This window comes from Sparus aurata, chromosome 22 (assembly GCF_900880675.1).
Source record: "Sparus aurata chromosome 22, fSpaAur1.1, whole genome shotgun sequence".
In the NCBI taxonomy this organism is placed as follows: domain Eukaryota; kingdom Metazoa; phylum Chordata; class Actinopteri; order Spariformes; family Sparidae; genus Sparus; species Sparus aurata.
In genome coordinates, this window is record NC_044208.1 from 31127921 (window position 1) to 31146413 (window position 18493).

Consider the following 18493-nt stretch of genomic DNA (forward strand, 5'->3'; position numbering starts at 1 on the left):
ACTTCACACAAGATTTGATTAGAATTTTTTCTTTTTCTTTTTTTTCATTTTAATGTCAGTGGGAGTCTGCACTCTCCACTAAGCTCTACAGACACTGTTATGAATATGGTCAGACTACTTTAAACCACTGTGCAATAAGGTCTTCTTTGTAGAGTTTTAAAGATGATATAAAACAAATACAACAAATATTTTTGGTGGTCATGCAACAGCACAAATTGGTTTTGGTGGTCATGCAAGGTTTTGACCTGCGAGAGTTGAGGGATTTGTGACATTTAGCGTGTTTGGAGTGTATGGTTAGTGTGTTATGTAGTGTTTGGTGTGTAGTGGAGTCGTTTTTTTTGTTTAATGAGTCAGAACAATGAGGAGAAGCTGAATGTGGAGCAGGCAGTGCAGCTCTTCATTGAGCTGGAGGAGTTCAGGCAGACCTGAGCGTTACCTGCATTTAAATGTAAATAGTTACATATAACTTCAACCTCAGATTTATTCTTGATATTTACCATATACAGTACAGAAATTGTGAAAAATGATATTGATAAAATATTTTTCATCAAATATGTAATTGAATAACATTAAATTAACTTTTTAATTTCAACAACACAAACCCTTTTGTTCATTGTAAATAGCTAATTTATTATAGCTAGCTAGCTAATTAGCTAGCTTCTCTACCTTTACCACAAAATGACAACTCAACCGTTTGGTAGAGCACGTCTTGAAAAAATTATTTGACCCTTATGGGACTTATTTTTGTTGAATTAAGTTACAAAATTCTGTTTAACAGCTCATCCGAAATGATAATTTGTCAACAAAATAGTCTTACATTTAAAAGTCCGCCGATATGCGTCATCAAAGGACGAGTGAATTTTCGCTGTGTCACTTTCTGTTTGAAGGAATGCTGAAAAGGCATACTGCTCACAGACACAGTGCCATCTAGTGGATTTTTTTAGCATTGCACAACTACACCAAATGGTAGAGATGGCTCATTCAGGTTGAGTTAAGCCTGATGCATTTATCAATGAAATATAGTGACTTAAAGTGTGGTCTAACAAATGGTTGAGTAGTACCTTAAAGGGTTTAAAGTGACCAACATTAGAAAACAGGAAATATGCCTTTATTCATTCAAGCTGTTCACCACCTGATATTACTGGTACCAACATCGTCTTTGGGTCCACACACACACACACATGCAGTAAATTGCATTATAAACAGGAGTGCACATAACTTTTTCAGTGAGTGACTCAGGTGAGTACCAGGAGATGGTGTTTGGTACTCACTCCATATGTAGCATGGTCTTAAAAAGTGCAGTCTTCCTCACTGTCCTCCTCAGTGTCGCCCCACTGTCCTCTGCTTCAGCTTCCTGCATGGTAGATGATGAAGATGCTGCAGATGCACCTCCCTGTCCTTGGTTGAGCCTCCGATTAGCTGTCTCCATCCACAGGTCGACAGCTTGCTTTGGCTCAAATGTCTCTGTGGTCTCCTTTGACAGGTGAGTGTGCATCAGGGCTGAGACGAGCATGTGACAGACGAGATCTGTACTTGGTTTTTATTATGTTGAGATGTGAGAATCCCCTCTCACAAGCTGCAATGCTTAAAGGCAGTGTAAGAGACAGCTTAACCACCTTGTTAATGTTGGAGTAAGCATCTGGGTTACTTGTATTTACTATTTGGACCAAGTCATACACAGAAGAGGCTCTCAGGCGTTTTCCTGCCTGCTTTAAGCGCATCCATTCTGACACAGTGGTGTCTTTGTCAAGTTGCAAGGTGCCCTCATATTTCTTGAGAATGCTGCAAACTGTTGTGTTTCCAAAACTGTAGAGGTCTTGCATTTCCTGAGGCCACGTAGAAGGATCAAATACTAAGAAATGATCACATGACTTGAGGGAGTCATATCTGATTTCAAACTCTTCAATTAACCCCGAGTTTGAAGTTTGTCTCGTCTGTCAGCATCAGCATTAGAAACAGTGTGTGCCCTGTGGCCTTCACCATCAAGCAGAAGTGTGAACTGTCCAATGGCCACCATGAGTTCATCCTTACATTCTCCAATGGTCAGCTTTTCCTTCTGAAACCTGATGGATGTGGTCTTCAAAATGTTGCCAATGTCAAGCATGTGTGACAGAAAGCACTGAAAACGCTCTGTGCAGATTTGCTGCAAGTCACTGTTATCACTCGTAGCCAGTTGCATTTTAATGTCTGGCAATGGTCTTGATATTTTTAACAGTGTTTCATGCCTCCATGCATACCATCTGATATTATGAAACTTACCCAATTTCACAAAGGAGATCCCATTTTCTTCACACAGCTTCTTCAGTGCAGCAGTTTTTTTTGCTCCACCTTTTTGTAAATAAAACTGCAGCAGCTTGATCACAGAGCGATTAAATGTCTCATAGTAAGGAATGTTGCGATCAGCTGATTTTACACAATTCTCCAGTGCGTGTGCGGTGCACAGAATGTGCACAAGGGAGTCTCCAACCGCAGCAAGTTACCGGAGTTTTGGCAGAACGCCGTTGTACACACCAAAGTTGACAGCTTTGTGTACACAGTGACAAACTTTCTTGTCTAGCCATGCAAGCCTGTGTCCTGGAAAATTCTCACAAGTCCGTTTGTTATGGCCTGCGCAGTTCAGTCAGCACCCAGTTCAATCAGTCCAAGAAAGTCCGAGGTAAACTCTCCGTTGCTGGACACAGACACAATGTGATGTCCTCAGATCAATCAAAAAGCAGCCCCAAAAATTCAGCAGACAGCAACTTTGCTCGTAAGTCCCTACTGATGTGTGAGCGATGCTCTGTATGATCCGTGTGCCCCCTTCACGTGAATGATATGCACCTCCGACATTTACTCCTACCCGCTTCAGTGAAGGATCATCCTCAGAATAGGAAGACTTGGGACGTGCCTGTTTAGCTTTATGGAAGGCGAGGAGAAAAATATTAAAGAGCTTGCCGCTGTTCTTCATTCAGCTTGTCTCGCCATCTTGTAAGTGGGCGACTGGACATTTCTTCTCCGCTAGCTTGTTTATTAGCAATGGCTTGCGCCACATTCGTGTGCTCCTTGCTCTTTTCATGTTTGTCAAATAAAGGATGGTTGAAATTCTTTGAACCTTTATAAAACGCACCTGTTTTGTCTGCTAGATGTGGATGTGAGCTGCAAATCTTGCACCACATTTCAGTGCGCTCATCGTTAGCTTCAAGCCACTGCACATCTTGGATCCACTTTTCCGGAAAAAGTATTTTCTTCGGCTCTGGCTCCAGTTGTAGGTGGCGATACGCCAAAGAAGCTGCTTTATGTCTGTTTCTTTTTCAACATGACAGTAGTAGATGAGCAACATGTGTAAGGTTAGATGAGATCGGTCAAGTAGGCAAAGGCGGGTAGTAACTCAAGTGGCATTACGCATTCCTGATTTTTGTTGCGCACGCGTACCTGCGTACCAGTTATCTGCACCCCTGATTATAAACTACTCTCTGCACGTGTGTTTACGTTCTTGGGCTGTAAGAACCATCTCTTGAGAGAAAAAATAAAAATATTGTTTACCACCTCTGCAGTAACTTAATAATAATAAAAATCTGCGTTAGTAAAGAAAACATATCTGACAGCTGTGTTGACATAAAAGCCTCTGATGATTGACAGGTTGGTTCTTCATGCTAAATAGGCTTTAAAATCATTGTAGAACTTCAGTGAGGAGTGAATACAGACTGTGAAGACAACAGGAGGGTTAAACTTGTGTTCTATCGTCTTTATTCTGTCTCTTTTTTTAGTATCTGAATTCAGGTTCTGGTTACGTGAACATGGACCAGCTCTCGGTGTCGGATTCAGTGGGTCTGATCTCAGCACAGAAAGCCATCTTTATCCTGAAACTGACTCTGAACTCGTCAATAATACAACATGTGAGAGAACCTTCTGACGTCATGGGGTCAAAGGTCACACCTGGGAATAAATAAGAGGCAGCAGCTCAGGACAGGTAGACGACAGGTGAAGCGGCAGGCTGACATCAGGTTAGTTAGCAGAGAGCTGATGAGTGTTAGCATGAAGTCTGTGTTTCTGCTCTGCATGTCGTTACCTGTGCTGCTGTCTGACTCTTTCCTCTGTCACTCTGCCCTTTATACCTGGGGATCTGTGCACGACAGGACACCACATGTCAGCCCGCTGCAGGAGCTGAGGCCACACACACCTGAGCACACCTCACACCTCAACACACCTCAACACACCTGAACACATCTGAACACACACCTCACACACTTCCACACACCTGAGACCATCTGCCCTCTGTTCAACTCTGTGACTGAACATTAGAGTGGAGTTATTACTTAACTCAGTGGTTCTCAATTATTTTTTGTCATGCCCCCCTAAAGGACAGAAATGTTTTCACGCCCCCCGAATTGAAATACTATTAAGAACCTGATAATATTTATTTATTGATCTGTATAAATCACTGTATGAGTTGCAGCATTCTGCATACAATCATCTGATTATCAAAATGGTTCAATGCTGTCCTGCCAGAGTTTTTAGGGATAAAACACAAACAGGTCTTTCCTCATTTCCGACCGTGTTCACGGTAAACCCAGGAGCTATGCAGGCATCGTCATGTTTCCTGCTGCATAGTTCCCGACCGAAGGATCAGCAGAAGAGCTTGTGCTTGTCTCTTTTTAGAGGTGTCAACACGGAGTGTTTTATTTTGAAAAGTAACAGGATGTTATATTGTTATTTTGGCGCTTGACTTCCTGTCTGCTCGGTGCAAAATTCAGCTGAATTGCTGCGTCGTGCTTCGACATCTGCCAGATACACTCCTGATTAGGGCTGCACGATTCTGGAAAAAATGTGAATCACGATTTTTTTGCTTAGAATTGAGATCACGATTCTCTGGCACGATTTTTTTCACAAAATGTTTATTGCACTGATGAACTTGAACAAAACAAAAAAAAACATTGTAGAATGAAAAAGCAATGTTTTTTTTTGTTTTGTTAGTTCTATCATTGGATGATAAATGATTTTTACAAAAGTAAAAAAAAAATTAGTCTCCAAGATGAGAGGGCATCCTCTAATACCTCATGTTGTACAGTGTTTATTGGGGCCGTAGCTTTGGCTAGGTGATATGTGATAGCTGCTGTGATCGGCTTTCTAAAACGGAGGCGTAATATTCCTCCTTTTCCAAAAGCCGCCTCAGAGGTAGGCGTAAACATGTGACGTGACGTGAAGCCCGAAGTTGGGCTGCAAACAGTTGACAACGAATTTGTCTTCAAAATAAGAGCTTTACATTGCACCCCAATGGAGTTTAGAACTGGGTTCTTAGCGGGGGGCTTTTAATTTGAAAGTAGCGACCGTTCCTAGCTTGTCGCTACAACAACAAGCTAACAGTCGAGGCGGAAATAAGTGTACCGTCCGAGGCAGCAAATCAGCGGACCAAAACAGACCCCCAATTTGCCGCCCTCTGTCTAAAACCGCGGACCTAGCCGTCAACACGACGGGCAGATTGGCGGCTTGCTGCCCCGTCTCTAAAAACGGCTTCTCACACTCCTTCCAAACACTCAACTGCAGGCGGGCTTCCTCCACTGAATCACGTGTTGTAAAGACGCTTTACCACAGGTTGAGGGAGGAGGCAGCGGCCGTGCTGCGTTTGGGGGCGCTTCAAAAAATCCGGGAGGAAAATAGGAGCATTTGTTTGTGATTCGGCTCGAGATATAAAATGCTTCAGAATCGCTGTGTGTAGAAATGAGATCACGTGTATGTGTGAATCGAGATCGCGATTTTTTAACGATTTTTTGTGCAGCCCTACTCCTGATCAAAATTCTAAGACCAGTTGAAAAATTGCAAGAATTTACATTTTGCAGTGTTTGATCTTAAAAAGGTTCTAAGTAGAGTTTCAAAATGCAAAAAGAAGAAATGGGAGTGACACAAAAAAAAATTGGAGAAAGCAATTTATTGAAAACAACAATTAAACTGAAATAGGCTGTTCATCAGCTGATCAAAAGTTTAAGACCACAGCCTTTAAAAGCCATGACCTCCTGATGGCAAAAGCCAAAAAGCTTTCTCTCGTTGAACGTGGTCAGATTGTTGAGCTGCATAAAAGCAAGGCCTCTCGCAACGCGCCATCGCTGCGAAGGTTGGACGCTGTAAGACAGTCATTTTGAATTTCTTAAAAGATCCTGAGGGTTATGGAACAAAAAAGTCAAGTGGTAGACCCAAAAAATTGCCCCAGCGCTGAGCAGGAGGATCCAATTGGCTGTCCTTCAAGACACGGGACCGTTACTGGTGCCGACTGCAGCCCAATAACTATCAGACGGCATCTGCGAGAGAAGGGCTTTAAAAACAAAAAACGTCTTCAAAGGCCTCGTCTCCTTCAACACCACAAAATTGCCCGTTTGGACTTTGCAAGAGAGCACCAAACATGGGACATTGAAAGGTGGAAGAAAGTTTTATTCTCTGATGAGAATAATTAAACCTTGATGGTCCTGATGGCTTCCAACGTTACTGGCATGACAAGGAGATCCCACTTGAGATGTTTTCTATGCGGCACAGTGGAGGGGGCGCCATCATGATCTGGGGTGCTTTTTCTTTCAATGGAACAATGGAGCTTCAGGTTGTGCAGGGGCGTCAAACGGCGGCTGGCTATGTGGAGATGTTGCGGAGGGCATCCCTCATGGCTGAGGGCCCTCGTCTGTGTGGTAATGACTGGGTTTGTCAACAGGACAACGCTGCAGTTCACAAAGCCCACCTGACAAAGGACTTCTTCCAGAGGAATAACGTCACTCTTTTGGACCATCCTGCGTGTTCCCCTGATCTAAATCCAATTGAGAACATTTGGGGATGGATGGCAAGGGAAGTTTACAAAAATGGACATCAGTTCCAGACAGTGGATGCCCTCCGTGAAGCCATCCTCATCACTTGGAGCAACGTTCCCACTAGCCCCCTGGAAACACTCGCATCAAGCATGCCAATACGAATTTTTGAAGTGATCAACAAGAACAGTGGAGCTCCTCATTACTGAGTCCTTTTTTGAAACTTTTGTTTCTATTTTAGGGGGGTTTCGGGTTTTTTTGAGCTATGGTCTTAAACTTTTGATCAGCTGATGAAAGGCCTATATCAGTTTAATTGTTGTTTTCAATAAATTGCTTTCTCCAATTATTTTTTGTGTCACTCCCATTTCTTCTTTTTGCATTTTGAAACTCTACTTAGAACCTTTTAAGAGCAGACACGCAGCGCAGCGGACCTGCTGGAAGTCAACACATAGACTAAAGTGAAACCATCAGCTCCGCTGGCGTGACGGAGACGTAGTGCAGCGGACACTATCCAGTGGAAATAGACCTTCGGGTCCTGCCCTGCCTCTCACGCCCCCACTGACACCTCACCCACCATTTGAGAACCACTGACTTAAACCAACAAAACTGACTGACACGACCACAACACTATATCAAACTCTGATCATAACATCTTAAACCAACAGTTCACCTCAAAGTACACTCCTCCTCCTGATGATATAAAGTGTTCCTCCTGATGATATAAATGACTTTATATCATCAGGAGGAGGAGAGGAGGACTTTATATCATCAGGAGGAGGAGAGGAGGACTTTATATCCTCAGGAGGAGGAGAGGAGGACTTTATATCAACAGGAGGAGGAGAGGAGGACTTTATATCATCAGGAGGAGGAGAGGAGGACTTTATATCATCAGGAGGAGGAGAGGAGGACTTTATATCATCAGGAGGAGGAGAGGAGGACTTTATATTCATCAGGAGGAGAGGAGGACTTTATATCATCAGGAGGAGAGGAGGGACTTTATATCATCAGGAGGAGGAGAAGGAGGACTTTATATCAATCAGGAGGAGGAGAGGAGGACTTTATATCATCAGAGGAGGAGAGGAGGACTTTATATCATCAGGAGGAGGAGAGGAGGACTTTATATCATCAGGGAGGAGGAGAGGAGGACTTTATATCATCAGGAGGAGGAGAGGAGGACTTTATATCATCAGGAGGAGGAGAGGAGGACTTTATATCAACAGGAGGAGGAGAGGAGGACTTTATATCATCAGGAGGAGGAGAGGAGGACTTATATCATCAGGAGGAGGAGAGGAGGACTTTATATCCTCAGGAGGAGGAGAGGAGGACTTTATATCATCAGGAGGAGGAGAGGAGGACTTTATATCATCAGGAGGAGGAGAGGAGGACTTTATATCATCAGGAGGAGGAGAGGAGGACTTTATATCATCAGGAGGAGAGGAGGACTTTATATCATCAGGAGGAGAGGAGGACTTTATATCATCAGGAGGAGAGGAGGACTTTATATCAACAGGAGGAGAGGAGGACTTATATCATCAGGAGGAGGAGAGGAGGACTTTATATCATCAGGAGGAGGAGAGGAGGACTTTATCATCAGGAGGAGAGGAGGACTTTATATCAGGAGGAGGAGAGGAGGACTTTATATCAGGAGGAGGAGGGAGGAGGACTTTATATCATCAGGAGGAGAGGAGGACTTTATATCATCAGGAGGAGAGGAGGACTTTAATCATCAGGAGGAGGAAGAGGACTTTATATCATCAGGAGGAGGAGAGGAGGACTTTATATCATCAGGAGGAGAGGAGGACTTTATATCATCAGGAGGAGAGGAGGACTTTATATCATCAGGAGGAGGAGAGGAGGACTTTATATCATCAGGAGGAGAGGAGGACTTTATATCAGGAGGAGGAGAGGAGGACTTTATATCATCAGGAGGAGAGGAGGACTTTATATCATCAGGAGGAGGAGAGGAGGACTTTATATCATCAGGAGGAGGAGAGGAGGACTTTATATCATCAGGAGGAGGAGAGGAGGACTTTATATCATCAGGAGGAGGAGAGGAGGACTTTATATCATCAGGAGGAGGAGAGGAGGACTTTATATCATCAGGAGGAGGAGAGGAGGACTTTATATCATCAGGAGGAGAGGAGGACTTTATATCAACAGGAGGAGGAGAGGAGGACTTTATATCAACAGGAGGAGGAGAGGAGGACTTTATATCATCAGGAGGAGAGGAGGACTTTATATCAACAGGAGGAGAGGAGGACTTTATATCATCAGGAGGAGAGGAGGACTTTATATCAACAGGAGGAGAGGAGGACTTTATATCATCAGGAGGAGGAGAGGAGGACTTTATATCATCAGGAGGAGAGGAGGACTTTATATCAACAGGAGGAGAGGAGGACTTTATATCATCAGGAGGGAGGAGAGGAGGACTTTATCTCAACAGGAGGAGGGAGGAGAGGACTTTATATCATCAGGAGGAGGAGAGGAGGACTTTATATCATCAGGAGGAGGAGAGGAGGACTTTATATCATCAGGAGGAGGAGAGGAGGACTTTATATCATCAGGAGGAGGAGAGGAGGACTTTATATCATCAGGAGGAGGAGAGGAGGACTTTATATCATCAGGAGGAGGAGAGGAGGACTTATATCATCAGGAGGGAGGAGAGGAGGACTTTATATCATCAGGAGGAGGAGAGGAGGACTTTATATCATCAGGAGGAGAGGAGGACTTTATATCAACAGGAGGAGGAGAGGAGGACTTTATATCACAGGAGGAGGAGGAGAGGAGGACTTTATATCATCAGGAGGAGGAGAGGAGGACTTTATATCATCAGGAGGAGGAGAGGAGGACTTTATATCATCAGGAGGAGGAGAGGAGGACTTTATATCAACAGGAGGAGAGGAGGACTTTATATCAACAGGAGGAGGAGAGGAGGACTTTATATCATCAGGAGGAGGAGAGGAGGACTTTATATCATCAGGAGGAGGAGAGGAGGACTTTATATCATCAGGAGGAGGAGAGGAGGACTTTATATCATCAGGAGGAGGAGAGGAGGACTTTATATCATCAGGAGGAGGAGAGGAGGACTTTATATCATCAGGAGGAGAGGAGGACTTTATATCATCAGGAGGAGGAGAGGAGGACTTTATATCATCAGGAGGAGGAGAGGAGGACTTTATATCATCAGGAGGAGGAGAGGAGGACTTTATATCATCAGGAGGAGGAGAGGATGACTTTATATCAACAGGAGAGGAGAGGAGGACTTTATATCATCAGGAGGAGGAGAGGAGGACTTTATATCAACAGGAGGAGGAGAGGAGGACTTTATATCATCAGGAGGAGGAGAGGAGGACTTTATATCATCAGGAGGAGGAGAGGAGGACTTTATATCAACAGGAGGAGGACGAGGAGGACTTTATATCATCAGGAGGAGGAGAGGAGGACTTTATATCATCAGGAGGAGGAGAGGAGGACTTTATATCCTCAGGAGGAGGAGAGGAGGACTTTATATCCTCAGGAGGAGGAGAGGAGGACTTTATATCATCAGGAGGAGGAGAGGAGGACTTTATATCATCAGGAGGAGGAGAGGAGGACTTTATATCAACAGGAGGAGGAGAGGATGACTTTATATCAACAGGAGGAGGAGAGGAGGACTTTATATCCTCAGGAGGAGGAGAGGAGGACTTTATATCATCAGGAGGAGGAGAGGAGGACTTTATATCATCAGGAGGAGGAGAGGAGGACTTTATATCATCAGGAGGAGGAGGAGGAGGACTTTATATCATCAGGAGGAGGAGAGGAGGACTTTATATCAACAGGAGGAGGAGAGGAGGACTTTATATCATCAGGAGGAGAGGAGGACTTTATATCAACAGGAGGAGGAGAGGAGGACTTTATATCATCAGGAGGAGGAGAGGAGGACTTTATATCATCAGGAGGAGGAGAGGAGGACTTTATATCATCAGGAGGAGGAGAGGAGGACTTTATATCCTCAGGAGGAGGAGAGGAGGACTTTATATCAACAGGAGGAGGAGAGGATGACTTTATATCAACAGGAGGAGGAGAGGAGGACTTTATATCCTCAGGAGGAGGAGGAGGAGGAACTTATATCATCAGGAGGAGGAGAGGAGGACTTTATATCATCAGGAGGAGGAGATGAGGACTTTATATCATCAGGAGGAGGAGAGGAGGACTTTATATCATCAGGAGGAGGAGAGGAGGACTTTATATCAACAGGAGGAGGAGAGGGAGGACTTTATATCATCAGGAGGAGAGGAGGACTTTATATCATCAGGAGGAGGAGAGGAGGACTTTATATCATCAGGAGGAGGAGAGGAGGACTTTATATCATCAGGAGGAGGAGAGGAGGACTTTATATCATCAGGAGAGGAGAGGAGGACTTTATATCATCAGGAGGAGAGGAGGACTTTATATCATCAGGAGGAGGAGAGGAGGACTTTATATCATCAGGAGGAGGAGAGGAGGACTTTATATCATCAGGAGGAGGAGAGGAGGACTTTATATCATCAGGAGGAGGAGAGGAGGACTTTATATCATCAGGAGGAGGAGAGGAGGACTTTACTATCATCAGGAGGAGGAGAGGAGGACTTTATATCAACAGGAGGAGGAGAGGAGGACTTTATATCAACAGGAGGAGGAGAGGAGGACTTTATATCAACAGGAGGAGGAGAGGATGAGTGCTGTCACAGACCTTCTACAGTATCTGAGAACATGACACATTAAATTCGAGGTGACTGAACACTTCACATGTTGTTTTGTGGTTTTTGGCAAGAAAACAGAAGAAAAAAACAAACTGAGTTAACCATGAAAATGATCACAAGAGTTCAGAATACATCAGAGGACTCAGACAGCAGGTGAGAGCAGACGTACCTTGCTAACAGGTGGACAGCTGATCCTCAGAGGCGGAGTCACGTCAGAGTCCTGAACCACCTGAACACAGACGACAGCAGGAAACTCTGTCATGGATTCATCATTACAACATTGAGACTGTCAACACCGGTGGCACTTAGCTGAATGCTAACATCTTTACAATGCTAACATCTTTACAATGCTAACTGTCTTGATAGACAGGATTAGCCTAGCTTAACACAAGGCTTGGAAGCAGAGGGCTAGGTTAGCCTAGCTGTTAGCCTTGCCCTCCTCTGATGTTGGACGTGTCCTTTAAAGGCAGGAACACACCGGCCCAACCGTTGGATGTCTGAAGCGTTTGGGGAGGCTCAGACGAGGTCGGGAACAAATATGTTTGGTGTGTTCAGCTGCGTCGGAAGCTTTCGGAGCCGTGCGGACGTTGTCGGCTCCGACTGAACATGCATAGTCTGAGGACGAGGGCTGTCGGCCGTCTGAGCCATTGGATTCTCTGATTGGCGGTGTGCTAGCAAATCAGCGCGGTGTGTGGGAGGGGCGGAATACTGTGTGTGCATTGGTTTTCTACACAGTCCGTTCTGTCATTTCTTGTTTTCATGTTTTGGAGAACTGGCATGAGACTAGCTGTTATTATGTCCGTTCAGGACAAATTAATCTGTGTTCGTTTGGTAATGCCTCGCTGCATATTCAGTATGCAGCTGTTTTTGTCTGAAATAGTTAAGTTTCGTTTTGATCGAAAGTAAAGAAAGTTGCGTGCATAAAACTCTAGTCCAGCGTCTTTAACACTAGAGCCAGCCGCTTATTGCATCCCACGCAAGCGCAGAATGTACACGCTGCTGTGGAGCTGGCAGCACGTTGAAGTGGTGTGTTCAATGCAATGTGAGATACACCTGATGACACTAAACAGTGAAAATGTATCCATATACATTGTAAATCAAGGAGATTCACAGCTAAAACCTACAACTGTTTTGCAAATAATAGTTTGCAATTCATCACTTTATTCTTTTAGTGTATGCGGGTTAGGGTTCGGGGTACCGGTACCGGTCCGTGGGTCATTTGGTACCGGGCCGCAGAGAAAGAATAAATACGTTATTTTATTTCCGTTACATTGACGATCATATTCGGAAAGTTGTTTTGAAAAATTTTGAAAAACGGATTCTCTTGTAACAACATCCGTCGCTTCCTCTCGGTGCGCTTGACACGTACCTGTTTCAGTCACGGACCGGTATACCCTAAAAATCAAGCCAGCTGAGATTAGTGGAAAACAAACGTCTTCGGAGAGCTACTTTGCAAAGAAAAAAGGAAACGGCTCAAAGATGAAATAATGTCGTACATGAAACCGGTCCATGGTGCTAAAAAGTTGGGGACCAATGCTTCAAATGACTGCATGTGAACTCAGAGCTGCAGCTAACAAGTATCTCATTATTGATCATTTTCTGGATGAATCGATTGTGTTGTTAAGATGTTCGGTTTACTGCCACAGAGGAAATATTCCTGTCCTGTTGAGTGTTTAATAACTCCACTTGACTGATCTGTGATCAGAGGAGCTGCTGTTCAGTTGAACCTGGAGGACTAAAGGCTCACCACACTCCTGCAGGCGCAGAACAGACGCTGGTAAAATCCCAGAAACAGCTGGAAGTCTATCGCTGTGGAAACAAAACAATAAACAACAATAGAGTTAGCTGATATTTTACTGTCAATATTGTTTTCTTTCATTGTTAAATGGCCAAAAGTATGTGGACACCCTCTTGCACAAACTCCAGTACTGTTTCTGTCGGTTCTTCCTGGTTTCAGACAGTTTCTCTGTTCTTTGTTTTAACATGAAGAAACATTCCGGTTCACTCTAGAAGAACTTGACTGGTCCTGGTCCGACACCAACTGTGGACCAGACGTCACATATCTGCTATTGGCTGTCCACATACTTTTGTCCGTGCACGTGACACAGAGGAGGTAAAGTCGTACTCTTAGAGAAGCTCTTTTCTGCAGCTCTGAGCTCGTCACTGATGAAAGTCTCCAACATGTTCCTGAAACACAAAGTCACACTGGACCTAAATCTTCCCGTCATCACTCACATCCACAGAATTCAATGTTTCAACATTCAAATTAAACTCTTTAACTAAAAATGTCAGAACAGAAATCTGAAGTAAAACTGAAACAACCTGAATGTGTGTAGGGATGTCCCGATCAGGTTTTTTTTTACCCCGACCCCGATCAGAGTCAAGTGCCGATACCGAGCCTCGATCCAATACTTAGCCTTAACTCATATTGTCCTGGATAATACAGCTGCATTAAGAAACAAAGCAGCTGCATCCAAGCTGTTCCTTAATAGGTTTTTTATTTTGTTGAAACAAAGTCTGTACTTACAGACGGCTCTTTCTTATTCTGCATATGCTATTCCAACACTGTCCTCCACCTTCCTGGTGTTGGCAGGTGAGTGTGTGACGCTGCACTGTGACAGCAGACCCTCGTTACAGCAGCTGAAGTGTGTGAGACGCAGCGCACGCTTGGTGTCTCCATATCATCCACTGCTTTTACATAATCCTTACGTTGTGACGTAAAATGACGCGGACACGTTGCTCGTCTATTTCACAGCGCTCAGCATCTCCTCGACTGTCTGTTTTACATGCTCTGCTGTATGAGACCCACCAAACTAGTGCACATCTGGCACGCTGTAACTCCAGAGTGGATCAATGTCATCAATGCAGAGATGGTAGGACACACCAGGGATTCAACAACTCCAGGAGATGAAGAACCCTGTTCCTGTACCACGGAGATGAGCTGGTTATCCAGAGCGATTAACTTAATGACCTGCTCTGTAATATTTTATTCTATCAATTGAGTAGTATTAACTGCAGCTCTTTTGTTTCCCCTCATGAAACGGTCGTACTGCAGATGTTACATGTCGCTGCTGGACTGCTTTCACTTTCTACTTGAAGTTATTTCCACTCTGCAGACATTTGATCCACAGGTCTGCCAGGGTAACGTTACGCCTCTGAGTTCTGTCACAAATTGCACTCTCACGTACAAAAAAAAGAATTGGCCTTGGGTCTGCCAGTTCAAAATTGCCGATCAGTGGAAAAATGCCCATACCGGCCCAATCCCGATCCTGCAGATCGCATCGGGACATCCCTACGTGTGTGTGTGTGTGTGTGTGTGTGTGTGTGTGCGTGCGTGTGTGTGTGTCTGACCCACTTGTTCAGACTGGGGAATAGGTCTGTGAACACTCTCTTCAGATCTTCTCTGAGGATCGAGCCACTGCCGTCCTGCAGGAGTAGACAAACAGCAACAATCAGCCTCAACAACACAGGCTGTGATTGGCCGCTGAGTGATGACATCACACTCAGGTTCTTGGCGCTCACCTTGTCGTAGATGTCAAATTTCTTGCGAACGTGTGTGATTTGTGTGCGAGACGGCTCCTGTGAGACACAAAGATATTTAATCAGAGAAAACAATCAAACAGAACTTAACACGCCTGCATGTCTGCCTGCCTGCCTGCCTGCATGTCTGCCTGCCTGCATGTCTGCCTGCCTGCATGTCTGCCTGCCTGCATGTCTGCCTGTCTGTCTGCCTGCCTGCCTGTCTGCCTGCCTGCATGTCTGCCTGCCTGTCTGCCTGCCTGCCTGCATGTCTGCCTGTCTGCCTGCCTGCATGTCTGCCTGCCTGTCTGCCTGCCTGCCTGCCTGTCTGCCTGCCTGATCTTCATGTGGAGCAGAGGGAAGTACGTGTGGAAGGAGCTGTTGTAACAGTGTAATACAGTATTACTATTATTATTATTACAGCAGTAGTATCAATAATAATCCAGTAGTACTATTATACTATTATTGATACTGCAGTATTACTGTGTGAGTTGAAGCCTCAACAGTAGAAACGAGGACACACTGAGATCAACAGGAAACCAAAGCTGTAGCTACTCCATGATGACCCAGATCTCACACACACACACACACACACACACACACACACACACACACACACACACACACACACACACACAGGAAGAAGTCCTGCGCTGAAAACATCACTGAACTCAAAGTTCTGATGTAGTGGAGTTGATGTATACAGTGTAAAGTACTGGAGTAAATGTACTCAGTTACATCGTCACTGTGTGACTCTGGAGCAGCCTGTGGTAGATATCAGATCAACTGCAGCTCTAACAGCTGATTGGTCGATGGCATCACCTGGTTGGGTTTGTGTGGTCCTCTCCTGACGAGCTCCAGCAGTAGAGGAGAGTTCCTGTTCAGCTCCGACTCTGACAGCCCCAGATCTCTGCAGACCAGATCCCGACTGTCCAGACCGCTCAGCTGAAACACAGACACATCCACAGAGAGGTCAGAGGTCACTGCCACGAGCTGCCCACGTCCATAAACTGATTATCAATCAATTGTTTCTGCTTTCAACCATTTGCTGCTTTTCTCGTTATTTCACATGACAAAGAAATCTGCGTGGCTCAAACGGATTATTGTGGAGGATCAAAACAGACAGAAAATAAAGAATAAAATGGAGAAGAAGAAGATGGTTGAAGAAGAAGGGGGCGGCTGTAGCTCAGCGGGTAGAGCAGGTCGACTAGTGATCGGAATGTCGCTGGTTCGAATCCCGGCTCCCCTGGGGCGGAACTGAGCTGCATGTCAAAGTATCCTTGAGCAAGATACTGAGCCCCAAAATTGCTCCTGATGTGCAGTTGGCACCTCTGCGATCCTGTAAGGGCCCTGCGATGAGCTGCCTTCACCCAGAGAGATAACTGGGGATTGGCTCCAGTAACCCCCGTGACCCCTTGAAAAAGGGGGGTATATCAGTTACATCCCCGCGATCCTCGCAGATAAAGCGGCAGATAATGAGATGAGAGATGAAGAAGAAGAAGAAGAAATGTTCAAATCATCTTTGTTCTTTACATCTGAGCCTCTGTGAGCTTCATGAGCACAAGCTGAAGGTTATGAACTTACAGAATACAAACATATGCAGGGTTCTCCCCAGAAATTCTTAGTTTAGCGGCGCACCGTCTGTCCGGGGGGGGGGGTGCGCGACCGCTCGTCAATGTCAGTCCGGGGGGGGGGGAAGACACGGACGTACGGACAGCCGGTCATCAACTCCGTCAGCCGGGGGACAGACGGACGCTCCTAGCCGTCAACCGGGGGACGGCGGACGGACGGACGCTCGACACTGTCACGCGCGGAGTATAGCGGCGCTGACCGAGCGGTAGAGCGGCGCAGCGCCGCTGTTCCACCGTCTGGGGAGAACCCTGATATGTCAGCATCAGTTATCTCAGTTAGAATCGTTTGTGACTGAATGAGCACACGGCAACATGTTTGTGGCAGAAACAGGATGAACATTATGACAGTGTGATGTCACTCTGACAGCCACAAACCACAGACAGCCGCAGGCCGGTTCTGACTCACCCAGTTGATCTCCGGCTGGAACACGGCCAGAGTGAAGTCCAGGTTGAACACCTGCAGGAAGTCCACCATCAGACTGGCAGCCAGCCGGCCTGAAGAACACACAACACACAACTTAAAATCATTATGTGTTCAACACATGTAACACAACATCCTGTCATCAAACATCAACGACAGATGATCAATAACAGAAGATCAATAACAGATGATCAATGACAGACCATCAATAATAATTGAATAATTTTAACTTTGCAAACAAATAATCAAATAAAACAAATGCAGGTAGATTTGTTTTATTTCTAACCATGCACGTTTTTTAACATCTTAATAAGACATTTCGCTACAAAACAATGCAGATATAAAAGTTTGTCACTGTAGACTGTAGAGGGTAACCATGACTGTGAGAGAGAAACTCTGCCCAAATTCCAGATTACCAGTCCATCCCTGATGATAGGTGATCAATGACAGAGGATCAATAACAGAGGGAGGTGAGGAAACAGATACATCAGTATATATAGAATGTTCAGTTAAATTCAGATTGAAAACACAAACACAGGTTGCGTCTGAAACTCCATTCTATACACTACATACTCAATATGTGTACTATCGTTCAACATACTTTTCAGTGAATAACAGCAGTATGCATCTTTTCAGACGCACTGCTCAGCACAGAAGTGACGCACTTCCTGAAAGACCTCTACCGGCAATCTGCAATAATACTCTTTTAATACATCCAATAAGAAACCACACAATAGTAAATGCGAACTGCAGGCGAACTCGCTCTGTAAATCGCAGGCATCTTTGTCGCCAGATAATCATCAAATTTCTGGAAAAGGTGAACAACTAACGTTAACGTTACTCCAACGGATTCTAACCTTAACTGTTAGCAGCAAGTTTATGTGTAATTTAATGGTTACGTTTATTAAATATGTACAGTATACTGTGTGTGACACTTAAACTGAAGCATTGTAACGTTAGACGTTAACACCAGAGCTGCATTGGTCGCTGTCCACCGTTGTCTGTAGTGTTGTTGTTGTCGTCACCACTGCATTGCATTGTGGGATATTTATGCCGTCGTGGTGTCCAGGGCTGGCTCCCAAATCACCCACTCATTCCCTGCTCCCTAGTCACTGCATAGGGAGTCCAATATAGTGTACTATATAGTGAGCTCAACGGCAGAAAGATAAACGGACTTTTGGACACTCCGGCGCCGTTAATGACGTCACTACTGTCGCGCAGTTGAAACGTGAAATGAAACTTCCATGCGTTCGCCCGCAGCGCAATGCATGATGGTAAATATTGCTTGGTTAGTGACCATTGGTTGTACACTACTTTTCGGGGTGCATTGTGGGATACTTTGAGTCACTATATAGGGTATAATATTTCACACTAGACATTCAGACAGCACTACAAAATGGCGTAGTCACTATGTAGTGCACTATATAGGGAGTAGTG

General features: G+C 44.9%; 1 protein-coding gene across 10 annotated transcripts in view; it reads right to left on the reverse strand.

Annotated features, from left to right (window-relative positions):
• The window catches only part of cep43 (centrosomal protein 43), a 33130-nt gene that overhangs the window by 12403 nt on the left and 2234 nt on the right, over positions 1 to 18493 (reverse strand). For 8 of the 10 annotated variants that reach the window (XM_030405442.1, XM_030405445.1, XM_030405444.1 and 5 more), the window contains exons 4-11: positions 17042 to 17130; positions 15827 to 15949; positions 15008 to 15064; positions 14841 to 14911; positions 13611 to 13672; positions 13233 to 13294; positions 11655 to 11714; positions 4049 to 4102 (exon numbers count right to left, since the gene is read on the reverse strand). In XM_030405442.1, coding sequence (XP_030261302.1) covers positions 4049 to 4102; positions 11655 to 11714; positions 13233 to 13294; positions 13611 to 13672; positions 14841 to 14911; positions 15008 to 15064; positions 15827 to 15949; positions 17042 to 17130 — 578 coding nt within the window. The remainder of the gene's footprint in view (positions 1 to 4048; positions 4103 to 11654; positions 11715 to 13232; positions 13295 to 13610; positions 13673 to 14840; positions 14912 to 15007; positions 15065 to 15826; positions 15950 to 17041; positions 17131 to 18493) is intronic. The other 2 variants (XM_030405443.1, XM_030405450.1) reach the window with 1 other exon arrangement.